The sequence below is a fragment of the Kogia breviceps genome, chromosome 1 (assembly GCF_026419965.1).
Source record: "Kogia breviceps isolate mKogBre1 chromosome 1, mKogBre1 haplotype 1, whole genome shotgun sequence".
NCBI classification, from domain to species: Eukaryota; Metazoa; Chordata; class Mammalia; order Artiodactyla; family Physeteridae; genus Kogia; species Kogia breviceps.
In genome coordinates, this window is record NC_081310.1 from 18457540 (window position 1) to 18480978 (window position 23439).

Here is a 23439-nt window from a genome sequence, read left to right on the forward strand (position 1 = left end):
CAGATCTATTGGCATCTCATTGCAATAATCTTTAATATATAAGATAATATTGATTTTTAAAATTTGTAATTTGGGTGGGATACTTATAGTAAAAGATTACATATTTAGTGCGTATATTCATGCAACACCAACTATTTGAATGATAAAGAAATGTAAAAGATACAGTACTTGGTGACATTGAAGCTCACAATTTAGTAGGAGAGAGTTTCCGAAGAAAAGGCAATTGTATTTTAAAGTATTAATTGTTGTATAAAAGAATGTACAGACATATCTGTCTTATTGCACTTTGCTTTATTGTGCTTCACAGGTAATGCGTTTTTTATAGATTGAAGGTTTGTAGCAGCTCTGGCTCAAGCAAGGCTCTAATGGCGTCATTTTTCCAGCAGCATTTGCTCACGTCGTGTCTCTGTGTCACATTTTGATAATTCTTGAAATATTTCAAACCCTCCACCAGCAAAAAGATTATGACTCACTGAAGGCTCAGAGGATGCTGACTCACTTCATTGCAATATTTGCTTTATTGTACTTGGCTGGAACCGAACCCATTATATTTCTGAGGTATGCCCATCAAGTGCTGTAGGAACACAAGGGAAAAGAATCCACAGGCCTTCCGTTTTCAGTAAGTATTCTTTTTCTGCTGTGTAAGTTTTTGACACTCATAAAACTACTATTTTCATAGAAGTGCAACTCACCACTGCACTATTTAAAAAGAAATTTCACCTTGAACACTGAAATTGGGGAATGAAGGAGGCATTATTGTGTGATAACATAATAAAGGAAGCATACCATTTGAGAGAATTTTTCTGACAATTAAGCTCATTTATTGCCTGGTTCCTTATGAAACAGGCATTAATCATTACTAATGATATTTTCTTTTCAGTCATGTGTGTGTACAACATGTAGATATTCTTTAAGTTGTTCTTTGACAAGCCAAAGTTGTCAGTATCTGTGTGCAGTTTTCCAGTAAGGTAATTAATTTGATATGTAGAGCTTTGAAGATTTGGAAAAGGGTTCTTGACATGGAGTCTATGAACTGTGTGCTTCAAGAAATCTCTAACCTACCTTAAATTAATAGTGTGTTCAGATCTTCCTTACCCTTACTGTGTTTTGAGTGAAATTCTTTAAACTATTGAGAGTGTTGTTAAAATCTCCAATCGTAGTTGTGGATTTGTGTCCTTTTTCCTTTTTCTGTTTTTGTTTGCTGAAACTCAGTTATTAGGCACATACTCATTTAGGATTGTTATAGCTTCCTAATGAATTGACCCTTGCATCATTATGAAATGAGTGTCTTTATTTTGTTAATACTCCTTGTATTGAAGTTTATTTTGTCTGATATTATTATAGCTTCTCTAGCTCTCTTTTGCTTACTGTTTGCATTAGTATGTCTTTTTCCATAATTTTACTTTCAATCTATCTGTATATTCATACTTAAAGTGTGTCTTTTAATTTAAAAATTCATTTAATCCTTTCTATGAAATTTTTATTTACATTAAATATAATTTTTGATGTTTGATGTCTTTAATTTTGCTCTTTTGTTTTTTTTGTTACATCTGTTCTTGTTTTCGTTGGTGGTGTTCCTCTCTTTTTTTCTTTCTTGTCTACTTTTGAGTTAATCAGATATTTTCTAGTATTCTATTTTAATTCCTCTGTTGACTTAGCTATGCCTCTGTATCTTTTCCAGTGCATTTTCCCCCAGTGGTTGCTCTAGAGATTACAGAACGCACCCATATATTTTTGCAGTCTACATAGGGTAGTATTGTACCAGTTCAGATAAAATGTTAGAATCTTATAAGAATCTTTTAATTCACCTGAACTTTGTGCTTTCATTTTCACATTATTACATCTGCTTATGTTATAAAATTCACAGTATGGTGTTATACTTTTTTGCTTTAAATAGTCATATGTCTTTTAAAGAAATTAAGAGATGAAAAATACATGCTGTTTTATATTTACCCACATATTTATCATTTCCAGAGCTCTTTTTTCCTTTCTGTAGATTCAGCTTACCACCTATGATCACTTCCCTTTGGCTGGAAAAATTATCCTTAGCATTTTGTATAGCATATGTCTTCTGGCAGCAGATTCTTTCAGTTCTTGTTCATCTAAAAATGTCTTTATTTTGTCTTTATTTTATTACATTTTTTATTGAAGTATAGTTGATTTACAATAGTTGCCTTCTTTTTTTTAAATAATATTTTCACTGGGTAAAGGATATGGAGTTGCATTTGTTTTTTCTGCAGCACATCTGAAAACTTCCATTGTCACCTGAGCACCAGTTTTTCTAATAAGAAGTGAGCTATCATTTGTATTGTCATTCTTTTGTGTGTATTGTGTTGTTTTTCCCTGACTCCTTTTAAGGATTTTTTTTCCCCCTCTATACATGTTTTTTAGCAGTTTGACTGTGATGTACCTACTTTTGGTTTTCTTTGAATTTATCTGACTTGGAGTTCACAGTTTGGGTGAATTATATAACCATTATTACATCAAGTAAGTTTTTCTCCCTCATTTCCTTCATATTCTTTCTCTCGTACCCCATTTACAAATGTGTTAGTCTGTGTGATATTGACCCATAGATCATAGGGGCACTCTCTTCATTTTTGTTTAATCTTCTCACTTCTTTAGATTGGCTAATTATTCTTCTCAGTTCTTCAGACTGGTTAATTTTTATTCATTTGTCTTCAAGTTCACTGACCCTTTCTCCTTTGCAGTCTACTGTAAGCCTTTCCAGTGAATCATTCTTTTTAGGTATTGTACTTTCAGTTCTAGAATTTCTATTTGCTTCTTTACTATAGTTTCCATTTCTTTGCTGATATTTTCCATCTGTTTTATTTTTCTAATCATATTTTCCTTTACTTTTAGAAACGTATTTATCATAACTGCTTTAAAGTTCTTGCCCGTTGAGTCCAACTTCTAGAACATCTTGGTGTGTATTTCTATAGACTGCTGCTTCTCATTCTTCTGTTGACAGTCTCATTCTTCTGTTCCATCGCATATCTAGTAAGTTTTGGTTATACACTGGACATTGTTGATAATACTATACAGAGACTCTGGATTTAGTTATCTTCCTCTAAAAAGTGTTGATTTGGCAGGGCTTGACTCAGACTTCAAATTTAGCCTTCCCTTCCCTACAGTGGGCAACAGCCAAATCTTTGTTATTTTCTTAACTTTCTAGCTGTCTCCTTCTGACATGTTCCTTGGAGTTTCTCTTGCTCACATTTGGTTTAGGGCTTAATAAAGAACCTGTAGTTTATATAAAGATTTCAGAGTTTTATTTTTTGTGACTTTCTTTTTGCCAGTTTCCTTTTTCACTCTCCAGTCAATTTTTTTTAGCCCCCAGCTCCATCTTCTGACTCCTTTAGCCAGTAACACTGTTGCTTTGTGCTTACATTTCAGTCACTAGGAATAAGTGGGCCAGAGTTTGCCCCCAGATAGAAACTGTAAAACTAAAAATTTCACCCTATTTGGTTCCCTTTTTACAAAGATCAGTCTCCCTTCAGTTTTTGCCTGCTTTTTGTGGCTCTTCTAGGCCACGAAACAATTGTTTTTAATATTTTGTCTAGAGATTGTATTTTTATCTGCTGCTAGGTTAGTCAGATACAAACTATTCATCCATTATTGGAAGCATAATTCTCTACTTTTAAAAAAATGACTTTGAGAAATAGAAATTTGGTTATTGTTTCTAAATTGTCATGGCCTGTAATGGTGCTAATATCAGCTGACCAAAGAGTAGTTGTGGTGTGCAAAAGCAGCATGTTCTAGAGTCCTGGGAAGTGAGCTACGGCATCCCTAACTTCAGGTCTAATACATGATATGACTTCTTAGGAACATTTGAATATTCAGTCACCCAGTAGATTCAGTGACTATTATAAAAGATCATGATTTACCTTGGTATTAGAGTAAGCTTTAATAAATTGGTATGATTTTATAAAAATAAAACCATGATTCTAACCATAGCTGAGAATTATGAACCATATTTATTCACTGTTCAATAATTTGGAGAGAGTTTGTTTTCTTTCTCTTTTTAGTATCCCCCTCAGTCAGTATCACCTTTTCAAGTGTGGCCAGAGGACATTCACAAAGGAGAAAATCTAAACCCATTTTGAAAATTAATAGGTTTTCTTATCCTCTGGTACATGTTTGCTCCTCTTCATGGTTGGAAAATACCTATCCTCAACTTGAAAAAAATGTTCAAGGGATCAAGATCAGTAGATTTTGGGGGAGTGTGTTTGTGTATACACATACACATGGGAAGAGACAACATCTAAATGTAATTTTATTTTTCAACTTAGATGTTTCAAAGGGAAAGGTGAATGTGAAGTGCTTATTTTTGCAAGGAATTACTTGCAAATTAATATCTCCAGCCCAGACCTCTGTTGATTTCCAGATTCATTCATTTCATTCAGGCCTCTTCTCAAATGTCATCTCATCAGAGACCACCTTACTTTCTAGTTCCTGACCCTCCATGGTTTCTCTTTTTATACCATGAACCACTGGTTGGCATTTTATCTCTTTATTGATTTGCATATGTATTACCCTTCTCTCTTCCTTTTTCCTCCCTCTGCTAAAATGTAAACTTTATGAGGACCGGGCGGGACTTTTTATATTTAGATTTCTCTCAATTCTCTGGCACGTAGGATAGTGTCTTGCATATAGTAGGTCAAAGTAAATTTTTGTTGATTGAATGAGTGAGTAAACTAACCACTGAGTAGTGAGATGGGAGATACAGTTCAAAAAATAAGATGAAGCGAGAGGCTTTGGAGTTACTTTGATGACTTTCTGTTGACTCAGGATTCCCAAACTCCATTGTGAGTGCCATGTGGGAGAGTGCTTCCGACTCACTTGTTGCTAATTCTGTGTCTGGGGAGAGGTAATACTTGTCCTTTTTAATATCTAATTTGACAATCATTGATGGATAGTGAAAATAATAAAAAGAAATAAACCTTACCCAAGCAGGTGAGGCAACATGTGGAAAAACATCTTCCTTGCCTAGGAAAATACCTAAGTGTAATACATCCTTGTGGGAGGATCTGAGTTTAGCAATTAAAATCGCGACCTAATTTCAAGGTATATTTACCTTTGGCATGAATACAATGAGCCAAATTGTGGAGGTTTAGAGGCTGATTGACTTCTAAGGTGCCTGTTTGCTTTGATTTTATAAGCCACATTCAGTTGCCCTGAACTTTGTAGTCTCCAGGCTACTTTCTGGTTTTAACAACAAAGTCAGAAAAGTTTAGTCAATTAAAAAGCTGCACCCCAAATAAAACATTTTCCTTTTACTTGCACTTAGAGCATAAACTATCTCATTTTTCAAAAATAGGACAACCATCTCTATTTCTTCAGAATTCCAGCTATTTAGCTAACTCTACTCACTGTGTATTTTAAATGAAATGAATGCCAGTTTTCTTTTTGATATGTTACTAGTGTGGTCAATATTATTCCTGGGAGTTGGTAACTTTCTAGATGACAATTACCCTAGCAATGTTAGGAATAGCATAAAATATGTCCGGTAGTTTCTTTTGCTTTTGAAATTTTTTATCCAGAGGAAAGCACATGGAGGTAGAAGCTCCATAAGGATCACAACCCACCCCAACATACACATATATGCACTTTAATTGATATTTATGTAGAACCTGGCATTAACACTAGAAGGGTCAGGGTCTAATGGTACATAACCTCTCTGAGCCACTGTTTTCCCTATCTCTAAAACAGGTCATCAGGGACTTCCCTGGTGGCACAGTGGTTAGGAATCCGCCTGCCAATGCAGGGGACAAGGATCCCTGGTCCAGGAAGATCCCACATGCCATGGAGCAATGGAGCCCGCGTGCCACAACTACTGAAGCCCGCACACCTAGGGCCCGTGCTCGGCAGCAAAAGAAGCCACCGCAATGAGAAGCCTGCACACCACAATGAAGAGTAGCCCCTGCTCGCCACAACTAGAGAAAAGCCTGCGTGCAACAACGAAGGCCCAATGCAGCCAAAAATAAATAAATAAATAAAATAAAGCAGCTCATCATGGTATGCTTCTTGACAGAGCCGTTGTGAAGATTAGAAAAAGTAATGCATGTAAAACATCTAATACAGCTCACAGTAACCCTTCAGTAATTGATAGTTTTGGGGTTTTTTTTTTTTGTTTTTTTTTTGTTTTGTTTTGTTTTTTTACCATTTTCCCTCTGGATAACTAGGGTATTGCCATTCTCATTTAGCAAAAAATTATGAAAGTGGAAATCCTAGTCCCAGCTAGATTTTTTTTTTTTTTTTTTTGCATTACGCGGTCCTCTCACTGTTGTGGCCTCTCCCGTTGTGGAGCACAGGCTCAGAGACCATGGCTCACGGGCTCAGCCACTCCGCAGCATGTGGGATCCTCCCCGGACCAGGGCACGAACCCGTGTCCCCTGCATCGGCAGGCGGACTCTCAACCACTGCGCCACCAGGGAAGCCCTAGATTTTCTTTTGATTTAAAAAGTTGTTTGATTCAGGCAAAAGAGAAGAACTACCTAGAATGAAATTAGGTTGTGAGATAGAGATGTGGCTTATCTTTAATGGTTTCTTTCTTTATCATTTATTTCTTATTTGATTCATTCATGCATTCACTTATTCATTCATTACCTATTAGTAAGCCAAGCTGCACCTTCTCTTGCCTTTTAAATCTGACCCTGTATGGTCAGATGTGCAGGGCTTTATATCTGTAACTTAAACAGTTTGAATTCCAATAGTATTCAGATGGACATCTGAATTTTCAAGATGTAGCCCTTTGTAAAGATGTCCCATTTAATGTACCATTTTATTAGGTACATTTCTTCTTTGAATTTACAAAGTATGATCTCACCTTGGGATTTTTCTATTTATTCATTTCACTGTCTGGATTGCTCTTCCCCTGTTTATCTAGCTCCTTTTCTTCTTTCAGATCCAGCTCAAACATCATTTATTCCATGCACTCTGTCTTAGGTATCACTCACCCCAACTCCCTCCATAGTCATTCCTGTCACATCACCTCATTTTATTTCCTTTTTGCCCCCTATTACCAAGTATAGTTATTTTATTTTGGCTATTTGCATAGTTTTGTTTTCTTTCACTAGAATACAAGTTTTATGCTTCAGGATTTTTTCAGTCTACCAGCAGACTTCAGAAACTTTCTTTTCTATTTGACTTAGCCTGAGTTGGTTTCTGTGGCTTACAGACAAGAAACCTGACTGATATTTGTACCAGAAGTGGTTGCAGGCAACAAACACTCAGAGAAATAGCAGAAATTTGGGATTAGTGTCCTGGTCTAGGAAATGGTGTATTTTTGTTTATTTGTTTAGTATAGTTTTAATTAAACACTTACATGGTTCTTATTATATACTATTTACACCTTTACAGAAATTATTTAATCTAATCCTCAGAGTGACTATGAGGTAAGCTTTATTATTAGCTCCCTTTTACACATAAGGAAACAGGCACATAAAGGTTAAACAACTTGCCCAAGGATGCAGAGCTAGTGAGTAGCTATTTCATTTCAGTTGGTATTGAAGGCAGGGAAAATTCTAGTATTATTTGGGAACTGAAGTCTGGTAATCCATGGGATGCAGCTTTGAAGAACTAAAGAAACCATTACCTATAATTACTTTGAATATGCCGTGTCCTCAGGGCCAGCTGTAGGGTCACGTTGCCACTGCTGCAGAAAAATGAAGGAGTTCATTGTCTGCTGGATTGAGTGGACAACTTGAAGAAAGAAAATACAAGATCTGAATTTGTATTTTCAGCTACAGATGCAGACTAAAATTTATAGATATTATAATTGAGCTCACATAATTTCTTACATCTGTCAGCCTTAGGGCTGAGATAGTTTCTTAACACTGTAAATTCAGCCCATGAACATTAAACATTTAAAAGTTAAACATTTTTTCCAGGTTTCCTATTTGAGAGATAATCTATTGGTCAGGAAGGGGTGAGATCAGTTATCCCAAATTACGCTTCACAAAGTTTCTTCAAGGAAAGATTCTGCTCCTGAGTGGTGCTGTGGCAGTCCAAAGGAAAGATAAGGATTTGAGGGGAGGAATATTTGTTTGGGTGGGTGTTTTATAATTAGAATTATATAATATAAAACATGTGCTATATATTCTATTTTAATTTCTAATTTAAGACTCATATAAATGCATTCTGTGTAAGTTGATTGGCTCTTTTTTTTTTTTTTTTTTTTGCGGTACGTGGTCCTCTCACTGTTGTGGCCTCTCCCGTTGCGGAGCACAGGCTCCGGACTCGCAGGCTCAGTGGCTATGGCTCACGGGCCCAGCCGCTCTGTGGCATGTGGGATCTTTCCAGACCGGGGCACGAACCCGTGTCCCCTGCATTGGCAGATGGACTCTCAACCACTGTGCCACCAGGGAAGCCCTTGATTGGCTCTTAAAATGGTCATGCTTAATGTTGAAAGTTAGGAAATCATATTTTTTAAAAGCATTTTGGAGAATATACTACCCTTTCCAATTCTGGGGGTAGGATAAGAAGGAATAGTATTTTTGTGAGAGCTCTCTGTCCCCTCTTCGGCTCTCCAAGTACAGACACAGCCGTACCCGTATTTTTCCTAGAGTCTCCTACTCTGTTGGTAGGATTAGCCAGAAACAGTTTAGTCCCACATTCCAAAATATGATGTGTTACAGCAGGGGTCAGCCAACTGCATCCTATAGGCCAAATCCAGCCTTTTGGTGTGTTTTTATATGGCCCTGAGCTAAGAAAGATTCACAAAATGAATATCCAACAGTATAGAGCCTGCAAAGCCTGAGATATTTACTCTCTAGCTTTTTACAGAAAAGTTTGCTGACCTCTCTGTTTCACCATACTTGTCAGGCATACAGAATAGTCAAGGATGCTGCCCCTGTATAGGTTACCTGATCAAGAGTTTCTCCTTAGGGAATTGATTATACAGCCTTCTCTTTTGTTGTCTGTAGCTTAAGGAGAATTTGAACATGTCTGGTAAGAATCTCCTAATTATTCATTGTTCCTTTTTGTTTACCTCTTAATTACAAAATAGCAGTAGCTTTTATGTTTCAGCTGAAATGGCTGTGTAACAAAGCATCCCCACACGCAGTGGCTTACAGTAACAAGCATATGTTATTTCTCATGAGTCAGGGGGTCACCTGAGGGATTAATTGATTTGATCCGACCTCAGCTGGTTGTGGCTCAGCTCTGTGTATTTCTCATCTTCCTTCTGATATCAGCCTGGGCAAGTCCTTCTCATGGTGACGGCAGAAGTTTAAGAGAGGAAGTTGAAACACAGCAAGGCCTCTTGATGACTAGCATGGGACTGGCCTATACTGTCACTCTGAACTCACTCTGTTGGCCAAAGCAAATCACATGACTGGATGCCCACAGAGTGAGAACTATGCCCTGTCCTCAGCGGGAGAACATTGGAAAGTTACCTGGCGAAGGTTGCGAAAATTTGGAGCTAATAATTCAGTCTGTCACAGTTTGGTTTATTTGAGGATACACTCTGCAACCAGCATTGGGAGCTGGGTTGCAACTCAGATGTTTTAACTCATCGTGCTGTTATCTGCATCAAAGATCTGGACAGCAAAGAATCACCATTCCTCAGAAGTCATTCTGAGCGTAGGTGTCAGGAGCAGTTTCTTCAACTTAGCTAGTATGTATTTAGTGTCTTTTTTGTGCCTAACACCATATTAACTTCTGGGGCTTAAGGAGCTTTAGGTCTAACAGTGAAAACAGACCATGGCCAGGACTGAAAAGGTGGTGTGATAGTTCAGTAACAGAAGTTTTTACTAGATATAAAGATAGCAACAGAAGAGAGGGGTGATCCACTCTGCTTTATGAAAAGGCATAGAAAGCTTTTTTGAGAAGGAGATTAAATTTTGAGTGTTAGATAGATCCACAGTCCTTACAGAACAAGTTCAGGTAGAGAAGTATTTTTTGTAGGAAATATTATAGCAATCTGTTAACTGTTAGAAATTGATTATAGTTAAAATCTCTTGTTTATGCTCAGATAACAGAAAAGTCTCTGAGAGCCAGTGAGTAACTTTGTATTTACCACCTTCTTGCATTATTTACTGCAGTAGTTTTCAAACTTTGGCCTGCATCAGAATCACCTGGAGGACTTGTTCAAACACGGATTGCTGGATTCTACTCCCAGAGCTTCCTATTCAGTAGGTCTGGAAATAGGGTCAGAGACTTTGCATTTCTAACATGTTCCCAGATGTTGCTGATGGTGCTGGTCCAGGGACAACACTTTGAGAACTGTTGATTTATTGAATCTTTCCTGTGTATCTGGCACTCTTCAGTGTGGTGAGCATATAAAGGTAAAAAGAAAACATCCCTGCCCTCAGATTGCTCGTGGTAGGGTGGCTGGGACAAAGAAGTGAATGTGTAATGACAGTGCAGTGGAATGGACGCTGAGATCCATGGAAGTACAATTTGCTGTGGAAAGACACCAGAAGGACACTAACTCAGACTGAGGCTGCAGGCTGCAAGTGTTGTGTAAAACACAAAAAGTCCTTTAATCCTGAGCTGAGTTTTAAAAAATATCAGAAAGTAATAACAAGTAGAGAAATGACCGTGAGTCATGCTTTGCGTGAGGTTCGTAAATGGAGTCACCTTCGAAGTTGCCTTTAAGAAATTTCTGATCAAAATTTTTTAGACAAGCTTTTGGCGGTGTAGGTGGGACAATGTATATCTGAATTAGTTACTTTGCAAATAAAAATTATCCCTTTCTTTTGCTAATTTGTTCTACTCATCTTCAGCTATTGTTAAGATGCCAGTTAGATAAAGATGTTACATTCTATGTTTTCACAAAAAGAGCCAGAAATTTTATTTATGTCAGAATGCAGACAAAGCTAGATAAGAGCAGGAACAATCAGAGCTGGGGAAACAGGGTTCCTTAGGCAGCTCTACCTGGGACTTGAGGTGCTGAGCCTGCAGGGGAACAGAGTCAGCTACTCAATGCGATTGTGGGCTAGCGTGAGACTAGGAGACAAAGTGACATCTCTGCCTTGAGAAGGGCACTGAAGAGGAATGCAGTGGATGTTAGGTAATGGATTCAGGCCGGGCTGTAGATAGCTGCTGGTTGAGCATGGTGAGGTGGTGAGGGGACTGGGCGGGAACTGATTAGAGGTGTACCTACAGTGGGAAGCTGCTAGGTCAGCTGGCTAAGTTACATGCCCAGCAAATGAAAGAGTGAACCTGACAAGTACTTGGGCTGGTTTAGAGAAACAGAGCCATACTCAGGAGGTTGTTTGCCTTGGCATTGAAGACGTTCTGCCATTTTAATGAAGCAATTTTGGATTGTGTTGTCCTCTCAACCCACAGGGGTGACACCCTTTCAGGAGTAATGAATGGTCTTTGGGGCTCCTGGCTATCTAACCACTTGTATTTGTTTTAAATCAAAAGCATATACCTAAAGCTATGCAGAACATTTCATTTTAAATGGTTATATTCCCACTGGCAAAGGGAGCTAAAGTCAAGTAGAAATTATGAACAGAATGCCCAAAATGTTTTAAAATCGTGTAGTACGATCTCTTTTCATTGGAGATGAATTACTGATGAAAATTGTTTGTAGTTTTTTAAACTATCCTTTTATAATGTAGTTTAATTAACCAGGAAACCTTTTAACCTTTTTCTCAGCATACATCTGTGGATGGATATACTGAACCCCATATCCAGCCGACCAAATCAAGTAGCAGACAGAACATCCCTCGGTGTAGAAACTCCATTACGTCAGCAACAGACGAACAGCCTCACATTGGAAATTACCGTTTACAAAAAACAATAGGGAAGGGAAATTTTGCCAAAGTGAAATTGGCAAGACATGTTCTAACTAGTAGAGAGGTAAGTTTTCATTATTCCTTTTAATATTTACTTAGACCTCTCCAGAGTCTAGTTACAAAAGCTTTCCTACAGCTGATTCTGGGAATAAGTAACAGTTGCAATATGGTAAACACTGGGATATGTGTGAATGGAATGTATGTAGATAGAGTTATCTATACATGGCACAGAAGAATTGTCCTTATGTATTAGCATCCCATAAATCAGATGTGCTGCACATGAGGTTTTCTCAGACTTCTGTCTTTCATTATATGGCTTCTGTAAAAATTTCTGATTTTTACCTGACCCCACGGACAGGGCTAGGAAAACTTATTAATTACTGCTTAAGCTGCAGTGAATACAGGAGCAGAAAATGAGGTTGTACATGTGAAATTTATATAGTGTTATAAACCACTGTTACCTCAATAAAATTTTTTTTTAATTACTGCTTGAGGTAAATTAGGTATAAATGTGTAGAAAGTCACCCACTAATTTTTATCTATTTAGAAACCACATTGGGCAAGTGTTACACAGATGTTTTTCTCAGATAATAAGAGAATCAGGTTTCTAAAATCCCATGAGTTTTAAATCAGATGTATTTATATAGCAAAATTTGTTTTAAAAATAATAATATATTTAATAATTTATATAATAAAGACTAAAAATAGTTAAACATCTAACATTCTGTATTATATAATGTTTACTGGATCCAGTTAGGACATTATGAAAAATCTGTCATTAAATGTTTTTGTTAAGTTTCCATTTTGTTCTATACATAATATTATTGTCACATACGGTTAAATTTAGTCCTCTCTGTCCATTTTGACCCCAGGAGCTGTTGGGACACAGGCTGTATTAGACAGAGACTTAGAGGACATTTAAATCTGTTTTGTTAGTTTGGTGTAAGGAAGTTTGGGTGTCCAATCTCTCTACCCACATAATACTTAACTTACTAAAAGTTTATAAACCTCTCCCCTCTGATAACCGTAACTTATCAAGATCATGAGTAAAAGATGAAAATACAGATGATTTTTACTTTAAAAGGGGAAACCTAGAATAACTAACAAAGGTGTAATTTCATTGACTCAGAATCAAATAGGTTAAAGACTTGGGTCAATAGAATATATTCTAAGGCTGCCTAATTATCAAAACTTTACCATCCAATTATGTGAACACCAAATATAGCTAAATTATATCTAGTTAGGAATTAAACAAAAGATGTTTTCCTTATAAATTTTATTCATTAAGATGTATTCTCAAATATATTTTAATGATTCTCTTTTTTTTAGGTTGCTGTGAAAATAATAGATAAAACTCAGCTAAATCCTACCAGTCTACAAAAGGTATTTAATTATTTTAATAGTAAGTAATTAGAATACGAGTTTATTAATTAATATATGATACTCTGTAAAGTCAGTTATTCTCAATTTCCTGTTAGGTACAATACTACATTTCATCAATATATGAAGAAAAGGTTTGATATAAAACATAATATTTACATTTAATAATATTTTTAAAATGTTTATCAAGTGTTTGTTTGAAAAATATCTGCTACTCAAATGCATGTACCATATCAGAGGAACTTATGTCTTTTAATTCAGTAGAATAAAATTTTTCGTGTCAAATATTTTGTAGTAGTAAGGGTTCTGCTTCGTTAAAAATCAACTCTTGAGATACTGTTGTCCGTAGGTGGGTTTCCTTTTATTGCTTCACTTGCTTTTCTTCCTTCTTCCACAAGAACTAGTCTTTCAGCTAACTTACAATAAAAAATACGACCATTTCCTCAAAGGGTGAAAATATAAAGCAGGAGAGGGACCAAAAAAAGCAGTTAGGATGGGAATTGACCTGGTAAAGCTGTTTCATATTGCTTCATTAGTTATTTATGTGGGAAAATTTTCTCAGATACACATATTAGTACTTGTAAAACGAAGCAAATATTTTAACATTTATGTCATATATGTTTGTATATAGCTCACTATATAATATTTATGTATAATATATATATAAAGTACATTATGATTTTTATTAGAATATAATGGAATTGTGGTCACATATGTGTGATGTAAATAACTTTGGATCTTTAAAACAGAATTTTATAAGAAAATTTTAGTATAGTATGTTTAACTACACCTGCTGTGATTCTACCATTAAATTAAAAATTTGGGTCTGTGATATCAAGACTTCCCACTTGTCTCAGTGCCAGATAACTCAGTTTATTTTATATATTTCTACTTAGAGATCTGTGTTTGTATTTACTGAGATTCCTTTTAAATTTGACAACCAATATAATTTTTCATAGCTTTAGTATTTCTCATCTGTGAGAACATGAAAGGTTTGCTGGATTTTTTTTCCCTATGAGTATGAGATAATATACTTTATTGGATGTTTTTTGGGAGAAACTTCTAGCACCCATCTTTCAGCTAATCATGATTTAGAGGTATGCGTTTTCAGCTAATCGTGATTTAGAGGTATGCGTTATAAAAAGGCCTCCTCCCTGGGCAGACGAGTTATCCAAAGATGCTGTGTTTTCCTGGACTAGAGCCACAGCGGGGCAGATTTTTGCCTGCCCTTCTCGTGGGAATCCTTTTACATTGCAGACTACATACCAGCCCAGTGGCCCAGTCCATGGACCTCCTAGCCTTGTCACTTTTCCTAGGTTAATCTGTGGGTTACTCTGGTAAATTAAGTGACATTTAGAACTAGTCCAGGCCTGTTGTGCTCGTTGGAGGCACAGTAATGTGACCCCCGCTCTGTCTTTCCCAGGGGGGACCAGAGAAGGTTCTAGAACCAAAGTCACGCTTATTGAAACATGTGAACATGCAGACATGAAGGTGGAGTGTTATTCAGATAAAAAATATACTTGTTGATGTAATTTCTATTATAAATTCTGCTAATCTTGCTGATAAATTGTTGCTTTTCCAAACAGGCATATAAAAAATGATGGCAATTTTGTTTTCTTTAATCTGTAAAAACAAAAACAAAGGAAAGATTGAAATTTGCCAAGTGTAGCCAGTACACTGTGTGTATTTTGTTGTTTTCAAAATAATTTTTATTTGTGTTCATAGATTCACTTTTTGTTAAAAGGTTTGGAAAAAAACAAATCGAGCCTTGCTTAGTTTTCGTGCATTGTAGAACGTTCATCATTTGGCCTTACGCATTGAATGCTGGGAGCATCTCCCAGTCAGTCATATCTAAAAAATAAAAATGTAAGAAACGGAATTAAAAGTCATCATTTTTTTTTCCCTTAGCATTGACAGTCAAGTCCTATAGGTAAAAAATAGCAAAATGGCTCTCCATGTCTTAGGTGTGCTGTTAAAAGGCAGATAATGACAGCACATACATTTACAGTAAGGATTCATTTTAATCTCATCTCAACCCAAAAGTGTTTGGTTAAATCTTGTTCTGGACTTGGTCTGAATTGAAGCTGGTTCCCCTCCTTTACTCTCTTTTGTGTATAACGTATTTATAGGAAATATTACTTAACTTTGTCAACATCAATGGTAGATAAAAGTAATCTAAATTTGATACTCCAACAGTTCCAAAATTCTAACGTTCTTAAAAACAGTTTGGTCTTTGGAATTGTTAAGCATCTTTGGCTTCAACATTGTTCATGTAATATGCTCATATTATTTGTATTACATATTTTAAATTAATGGAATCCAATTTAATAAGTTTTCATAGTTTAAGAGCTATTTGACATATGTGCTTTATTTCCTTCTTCCTCTTTGGAGAATGACTCCCACCTCATACATTAGTGGTTTTTTAGGCTAGGGTCTATGAACTATACTCGTGATTCCTGGGGATCTTTTAAGCAACCTGTTACTGTTGGAGGAAAAGCAGAATGATGAAGCAATTTTATTCTTAGTTCACAGACTTGAAATGTAAGGTTAGTTATCGTTTCCTCTGAAATTCCACCAAGTTTGAAACTTGGACACATTAGTTTATACACAGATGACAGTTTGTGTTAGCTTGTCTCAGATCGCAGTCACCAGGGTACGGTTTATCTGTCTTCTGTGTATTGCTTGTTAATTTGCATTTTCTGTTGTTTTACTGTGTTGCACTGTATTTCAAACTCACAAAAATAGCACGGTGGTTCAGAAGTGATTTGCTGAATAGTAAAACCTGTAATGAAAACGGAAACAAGACTACTACAACTCATTAAATAATAAAGAGGAGTGCTGCATCCCAGTTATAAAGAATGAAAATCCTTGTGACAGTGATTTTGCACAAGCAGGGCAAGTGTAAAAAAATTTCAATAACTGACATCTGGAAATTAGGGTTAAGTGAATGATCCATTTGCTGCTAGTGTCTAGTGTGTTACCTGTTGTGTAAAACATTGTCAAAAGGTGACCTAAGCCATTTATACTTTAGTGAGTTTTCAGATAAAGCCCAGAGACCTCTCTGGTAAGCTAGTTAAGTTTTCCAGAACATCTGCAAAATAATCTTTATCATGTTGATGAATTTGGTCACTAAAAGTAGAGCAGAGGACAGAACCATGGAAGCAATTCAGAATTACATTTCTTTTAGCAAATTATCAAGAAACCAAATTTGTAAAAGAAATCGTATAATTATTGAGAAATATTTTTGATCAAGGAGAAAGCAGAAGCTTCTTGGCAATATTCCTTAACAGATCTTTCTGTTGGACATAGGTCGAAATACCAGGTACTCTCACATATGTGTGCTTGATAGCATATTTCACTTTGTAGCTGCACAAAACCACTTCCATGCTGAGTACTTCTTCCATACAGTTCTTTGTGTGTGTGTGGATCATTTGAAGGAAAAGTCTTGACCAATTCTTTTGTGGATCAGTGAAAACCTAAGTCAAAAGTGAAGGGTTAGCATTTAGTGAGCTGGGTTGTAGACTGCAGAAGTTGTCTTTGAATCATTACTGAATTTTTTAATATATATACTGCAAGGAATGATACTACTATGTGAATAAATAAGATCATACCTAATGCCCAGTCACTCATTGCTTCATTCTCCATGACATCTGTGCTCAGTAACATAACCTCTGATCTTGATTCGGTTTTAAAGGAATACTGAAAACAGGGACTATCATAAAATCTTGGCTATTGGAAGATGTTTCTTTAGCATACAGTGTGAAGAATTGGTGGGAAGTATATCTTTCACACTGAAATAACAATGGATTTGAGGGAGAAGTTGTTCAAACAAGTTTCTTTTAAAAGGTGATATCAATAATGTTAATGTCTAGCTAAAATATCAACAGTTTAAATGTTGAAGGTAAGGTAACCAGATTTTCTGGAAGGACCAAACTGTATTTTAAGCAGTTCACTGACCAAAAATCTGACTTTTCTAAACCCTGTTTTAGCCCTCATTAGTGATTGGACAAAGGGTTCAATGACATATTATTGGGCAAGTTTAACATACAATGTTACATCCAAATATGAAGAATACCTTCCAACACAAGCATATCCAAAGAGTATATTAAGAACCCATTGCTATTACCCCTCAAATTGAAACTTCCAGTCTTCTAACCTTTTACTGTGATTAGATCAGCAGCCTAGAATTCGTCTGAGAGCTGTGCCTAGTCTTCTTGGAGAAATGCTTTTGTAAGTTTGGATCCAGTAATTAATCTGAACGCCTCTGACACATCACCCAGTGCTTTGTTCCTTCCCCCAATCAATGATTGTGACTTAGGATTTTTTTAATTTAATAGAAATTAAAAAGTAAAAAAAAAAAAAGTAAAACTGGAAATGGAAACTGTCTTGTTGTTCAAGCTACACGTCATGGAGCCCAGTACATGTGTTCATTAATTAATTCTTAATCTAACAAGTATTTATTGAAAGAAGATTATATTTCTCCTATGTTTTCCTCTGCATTTTTGGCCCCTCCTTTTCTGTTTCCTTTAAGTGGACTCATTGTCCTTTTTGTGGGCCGCTCAGTGTTGGAGTTTCACAAGACACGGTCCTAGGACTTCTCTTTCTGTATTCTCTTCCTAGGCTGTCTCAAAGGTAACTCTGGTTTAAATTACCACTGGTAGGCAAACTCACAAATGTATATCTTCAACTCAGACCTCCCCTATGTTTGCTGGTAATCCCTCAAAGATAACCCAAACTTACTATGTCCAAAACTGAACTCGTGATCTCCACCCCACCTGCTTGGTACGTTGCCCACCTAGTGCTCTTCCAGTGTCCTCCCTGTCTCAGTGAATGACACTGTCCCCAAGTTGTGCAAGTCAGAAACCTTAGAGTTATCCTTGACCCCTCCCTCCCCTTCCTTCTCACCATCTAATATGACCTTGAGTTGTGCTGATTTTATTTCTTACATATCTTTTGAGAATGTTTGCTTTTGTCGTTTTCCATCATGATCCTCTAGACAGCACTGTTATCTCTCCCTTGGACTACCCCAGTAGCCTTCTAATCCGTCTTTCTGCACTTTGCATCTCTGCGCGTGCGCGCGTGCGCGCGTGCGTGCGCACACACACACACACACAGAGAGTTTAAAAAGTCATCAAGGATGCAAAATATGTCTGATTATGTCATCCTTCTATTTAAGCTTTTAGTTGACTTTCCCTTTGTTTTGGAGTCTAGAAATCAAATTCCTTACCATGGTGGACAGGCCCTACTTTCTTCTTCCACCCCATGGTCCACCAACTCTCCCCAGCTTCTCCCTGCTCTCCTCATCCCCTACTCTTCCAACTTCACTGACTTTCTTTCGTCTGCTCCTATTACTACTCTTTCTTCTAGCTACCAGGCCTTTGCAGCTTTTCACCCCACCCTATGGATAATCCTTTATCACTCCCTCTTCACTTAATTCTTACTCATTTCTCACATTTCAGCCTTAGAGTCATTTCTTCAGGGAAAGCTTCCTGTCTCAACAACAGTGTTAAATCCCCCTGCTCTTCTTAAAATTAAGCACTCATAACCAAGAATTATTTATAAACAATCACTTGAGTTTTTTCGGTTTTGGTTTGAGTAGTACTGTTTGGATTTTGCTTTTTTTTGACCGCATCACGTGGCGTGTACCAGGGATATAACCTGTGTCCCCTGAAGTGGAAGCACAGATTCTTAACCTCGGATTGCCAGGGAAGTCCCTGCGTTTTGCTTTTGATTCTCGTATTCTGGCCCTGACTCTGAAGACCTGTTTTAATTGCTTGGTCTTTTTTGGCTGTAAAGCATACATCTATTTCTGTATTCTCAAGAAAGTATATACTATTTTCTGAAATAGATATGGAAGAATTTTCTCTTGGAAATGGAGGAAGCTAGAAATCTTTAAATCACCTATGAATTTTAGACTAACTGGCTGTTTTAAAAATCATATTTGCATTTAGTTATTTTGAGTCATACTCTTGTTTTTTCTAAGTTCAGTTTGTTGATACAGTACACTAGTCTATTTTTAATTTTTGGATGGAGACTTCAAAACATCTTTCCCATTTTAAAAAACTTGCTTTCTCATGATATTTATTTATTGGACTAAAAGGTTTCATTTCTAATCATTTTTTTTACACGATAAAATTCTGCAGATGCAATTGAAGTCCTGTGTGCCATTTCTTGGTTCTATTCCTGTATTTTTCTACCTAGAAATAACTATTATTCTGAATTTCGTCTTATTCCCATTTATGTTTTTTAAAACAATTTCACATGTGTATCTGTACATGAAATACTATGTATTATTTATTTTTAAACTTTCTATTCTTCTGCAACTTGCTTTTTTCATTTAGCATTGTCTTACAGTTTTAGTCATGTTAGTCTCTATAGTCTAGTTCATTTATTTTCACTATTATTATATGCCGTTGTAAAAATAAGCAACAGTTTACCCATGTTCTTATTAATAGACATCTACTACAGTTAGTTCATTTCTGTTAGTTTATATTTAGATTGTTCCTGTTGTTTTAGTGTTTTTTTTTCCAGTTAGCTTTTTGTTTTTGCTGTTACAGACTATGCTGTAATGATATATCTTTTTGTGAAGATGTATAGAAGAGTATATCTCTCCAAGTAGAATAAGGTTGAAGGGCATGCATATCCTCAACTGTATTAAATAATGTCAAATTGCTCTTCAAAGTGGCTGCACCAATTTCTACTTCTGCTAACATTGTATGCAATTTACTTTTGCTTCACATTCTTGTCAGCCCTTTATATTATCAGATTTCTTAACTTTTGCCAACCTTATAGAAGCAAAATGGTATCTTGTTTTAATTTCCATGATTTCTTTATAGTGAGATTGGACATCTTTTCAAATTTAATCTATTTTATGTTTAGTATCTTCTCTCTGAAATTATTTGATTTGGTATCTCAAACAATTTTATTTACTTAGCACCAACTTGAGCCCAAAGTTGTACAAGGCCTTGGGAAAGACTCTAGTACTATATATAAACTTGGTACCAGTTCATAAGAAATAAGAATCTTATAATTCATGTACAAAGACAAATTTTGGCAAAGTGGCACAGCCTATTATTCTGCAATGAATAACTGACTATAAGTTGTCAAGTTTGGAAGTAATACTAAACAATCATTTTATGTTTCTAGTTAGAAATCATCAATATATACTAATTTAATTATGTTCAGATTTCTTTTTCTGAACTACTGTTTCATGGGAAGAACTTAAGAAATCAGCCTAAGTTGTTATACTGGCACTAGCAGTAACTTTATAAAATATTTTGGTGTCCCAATACGATGTCTCAAGTAAAAGAGGAGTGAAATGGTGATCCTAGAAATTAAAAAGCTGAGAGTTTAATCTATGAGATTCTGTTAATATAGCTCCATGACTGGCGTCTCCGAGACAAAGTCTACACAAGGTCCTAACTGTCTCTTGGAGCTGAACGTCACCTGCAGGGTACAGCACAGCACCCACACTCCACATTAATAGGCCAGTAAACTGCTGTCAGAGATATACGTCGGATTTTTACAGAGTTTACGGTGAAGGTAAAGAAGGCCTTCTGCCCCTCCTCAAACCCAAATCAGAGCAAAGTACTTGAAAGGCCACAAAGTTTGTGTTAAAAGGCACAAACAAACGTCACCCTCCTTTTATGAGCTCAGTCTACTGTGACTTTGCTGACAGCCTGGAAGAGCTCTCCTGTGGGGAGCAAGCTTGACCACAGCTTTTGTCAAGCTCCCCGTGGCCACAGAGTTGTTCCCCATCTGCCTCAAGATCCAGGAAGTAGTGAAGAAGTCCTGTGACACTGATGAGTCCAAGGGCAGCACGGTGAGCAGGGCTGGTAGAGAAAGGATGATAGGTGTTCGGCCCCTGGCTGTGCTGCTTTGAGAGTACATAGAGTGGGGGTTGTCTAAGCCATGTCCACTTGACTGCTTCTAAATAGAACAGATTTTTCCACCATCAAAAAAAAAGTAATTATAGGCAGAAGGAATGGAAGAGGTAGGAAGGAACAGAGTAGTTGAGAGAAGAAATAATGAAGGCAAATATGTATTGATTAACACTAATGGACTTTGCCTAATCCTGACCCTAAGCTCTAACCAGGAAGGACTGAACTGGAAAGTAAATACCTGTCCACAGAATTGAGGATTGTTCACTAACTTCAGTCATCTAGAACAAAGCCAAGAACCAAGGAGGAAACAATAGAGGCCTCTGAACAACTAGAACAGCTGTCACAAGGTCCGAACAGTGAAGTCCCTGCCACTTAGTCATAGACCCGTCTCAAGCCTTCTCTCCGCACTTAACTTCTTTACTTCAACACACAATCCTAACAAACTCTGGCCTTAATTTTCAGCTGACAGCAAAATTGAAACGGTAGTTTGAAAGGCATTAGTGAATTCAGAGCCCTCCTGCTAAATTTGGGTATGCTAGGAACATCATGATGTCACAGTTTAAAAATGAGAAAGGAAAAATAGGACTAAAAATTAGAATCAGGAACTCAGATAGTAGTGTGGGCCTATTTAATATGTTCACAAACTTCTGTTTTCCTTACTTGTGCCTGGACATACAATAATTGACTTTTTTTTTTTTTTTTTTACAACAACTCTCCATCTCAGGGTAAACTTCTTATCTTGGTCTAAATGTTCAGCTCTCCTTTCCCCGTCACCTCCTTCCCCCCTCTCCTAAGGAAGGGCAAGCACGGATAAGGTTGGCATCCTTGCTGGTAAAGGTCTCTTCTGGGTGCAAAGACCAAATATGTACAAGGAGCTCACTGTCTCTCCCTCTTCTACTGCCTTTGACTCAGCGGGCTGGTGCAGAAGACTTTGACATTAGTCCAGTCTCTTTCCTCTGTGCAACCAACTAGAATATTAGAGTTTAGGAAGAGGTTATGGGGAGTCGTGAAGAGGAAGAAACATCATAGCCCTTTACTGAATCCACGTGCTAGTACTATTCCATTGGCCCCTATTTTCTAGATTTAGAACGTTAATGACAAACCTGGCTGACAGTTCAAGTGTTTCCTTGGGAGTAAGGGTGATTGACGGGGCGGGATTCTGGCATTTCATTGTCCCGAGTCAATATGCCACTTAAAACCCCCTCACCACTTCTTCCATCGGCAGCCACTCTCCCTCTTTCCACAACTGCTTGTCACTTTTAGCCAGCACACACTCAGCTTATACACACATTCATGCCGTTGCTTGTTTTTATAGTTTTCTTCTCACTCCTTGTCAAAATCTACTGAGGGATAAGATAGATAACCGACCAGGACCTACTGTAGAGCACAGGGAACTATACTCAATATCTTGTAATAACCTATAATGGAAAAGAATCTAAAAAAGAATATATGTGTATATATATGTATTTGTGTGTGTATAACTGAATCACTTTGCTGTACACCTGAAACTAATACAACAGCGTAAATCAACTATATCTAAATAAAACTTTTTTTAAAAAAAATGCTGAAGGAGAGGAAACTATGAATAGAACAATGTATTCAAGACGTTGAGATGTAGGAACCCGATGACTATATTATTGTTTTAACTGGAATAAGAAATTCCTTTCTGATGAGAAAGGGGTGGTATGTCTCTGGCTTCATCTCCAGGTGGAAGTGGAGCGGCCTTCTGTTCAGGTACGGTTTTTGTTAAGTGCCCCACTTTTCACAGGACGATTTTAACACTGTTCCCCAGTTCATCTCGGATCTCTGTAGAACAGAAGAGCTACGTTCTAGACTCCAGTCAAGGACTAAATTCACGAATTCAGCACCACTCAATCAAGTAAACAACCAAAAGACAGTGTTTATAGGGGAATGCCTGAAGGATGTGTAGCTGTCCGTTCCTTTAGATTACTTATTCTCAAACATGGAGCTGCCAGTATGTTTTAATTAGTGATCAGATGTGACTCAGCCAGTTTGCTTCTAAGAATAAACTACTGAACTGGCCGATAACGTCATAAAAATTAACAAGAGTAAATTCAAGATTACCCATGTGACAATTTTGTTCTCACTCTTGCAATTTGATGTTCTTTCTTGAGACAGAAGAGAAAGAAGATAGAATGAAGGAGCCAGTGTGGCATACTCATGCTACAACTTAATGGGCCACACTTCCTGGAGGTACCTATGCCAGTTACAAAGTAAGGCAGAAGCCCTCTTCCACGGGGCAGTAAGGACTGGTAATCGAAAAAGTAGGTTAAAGTGAGGAATTATTAAAAATTATACAAGCATTTAACATTTAAATTGAGCACATAAATATATATTCATCAGCCAATCTTTTCATTTAGGTGCAAAGCTTTATCTATTTTTTTCTCTTTTAAATTTGGGTCTACTGA

The 23439-nt window shown here is 36.8% G+C and overlaps 1 protein-coding gene across 5 annotated transcripts in view; it reads left to right on the forward strand.

The window, feature by feature from the left end:
- MARK1 (microtubule affinity regulating kinase 1) overlaps positions 1–23439 on the forward strand; it is a 149070-nt gene that overhangs the window by 70548 nt on the left and 55083 nt on the right. For all 5 annotated transcript variants that reach the window (XM_059039758.2, XM_059039747.2, XM_059039791.2 and 2 more), the window contains exons 2-3: positions 11608–11811; positions 13077–13130. In XM_059039758.2, coding sequence (XP_058895741.1) covers positions 11608–11811; positions 13077–13130 — 258 coding nt within the window. The remainder of the gene's footprint in view (positions 1–11607; positions 11812–13076; positions 13131–23439) is intronic.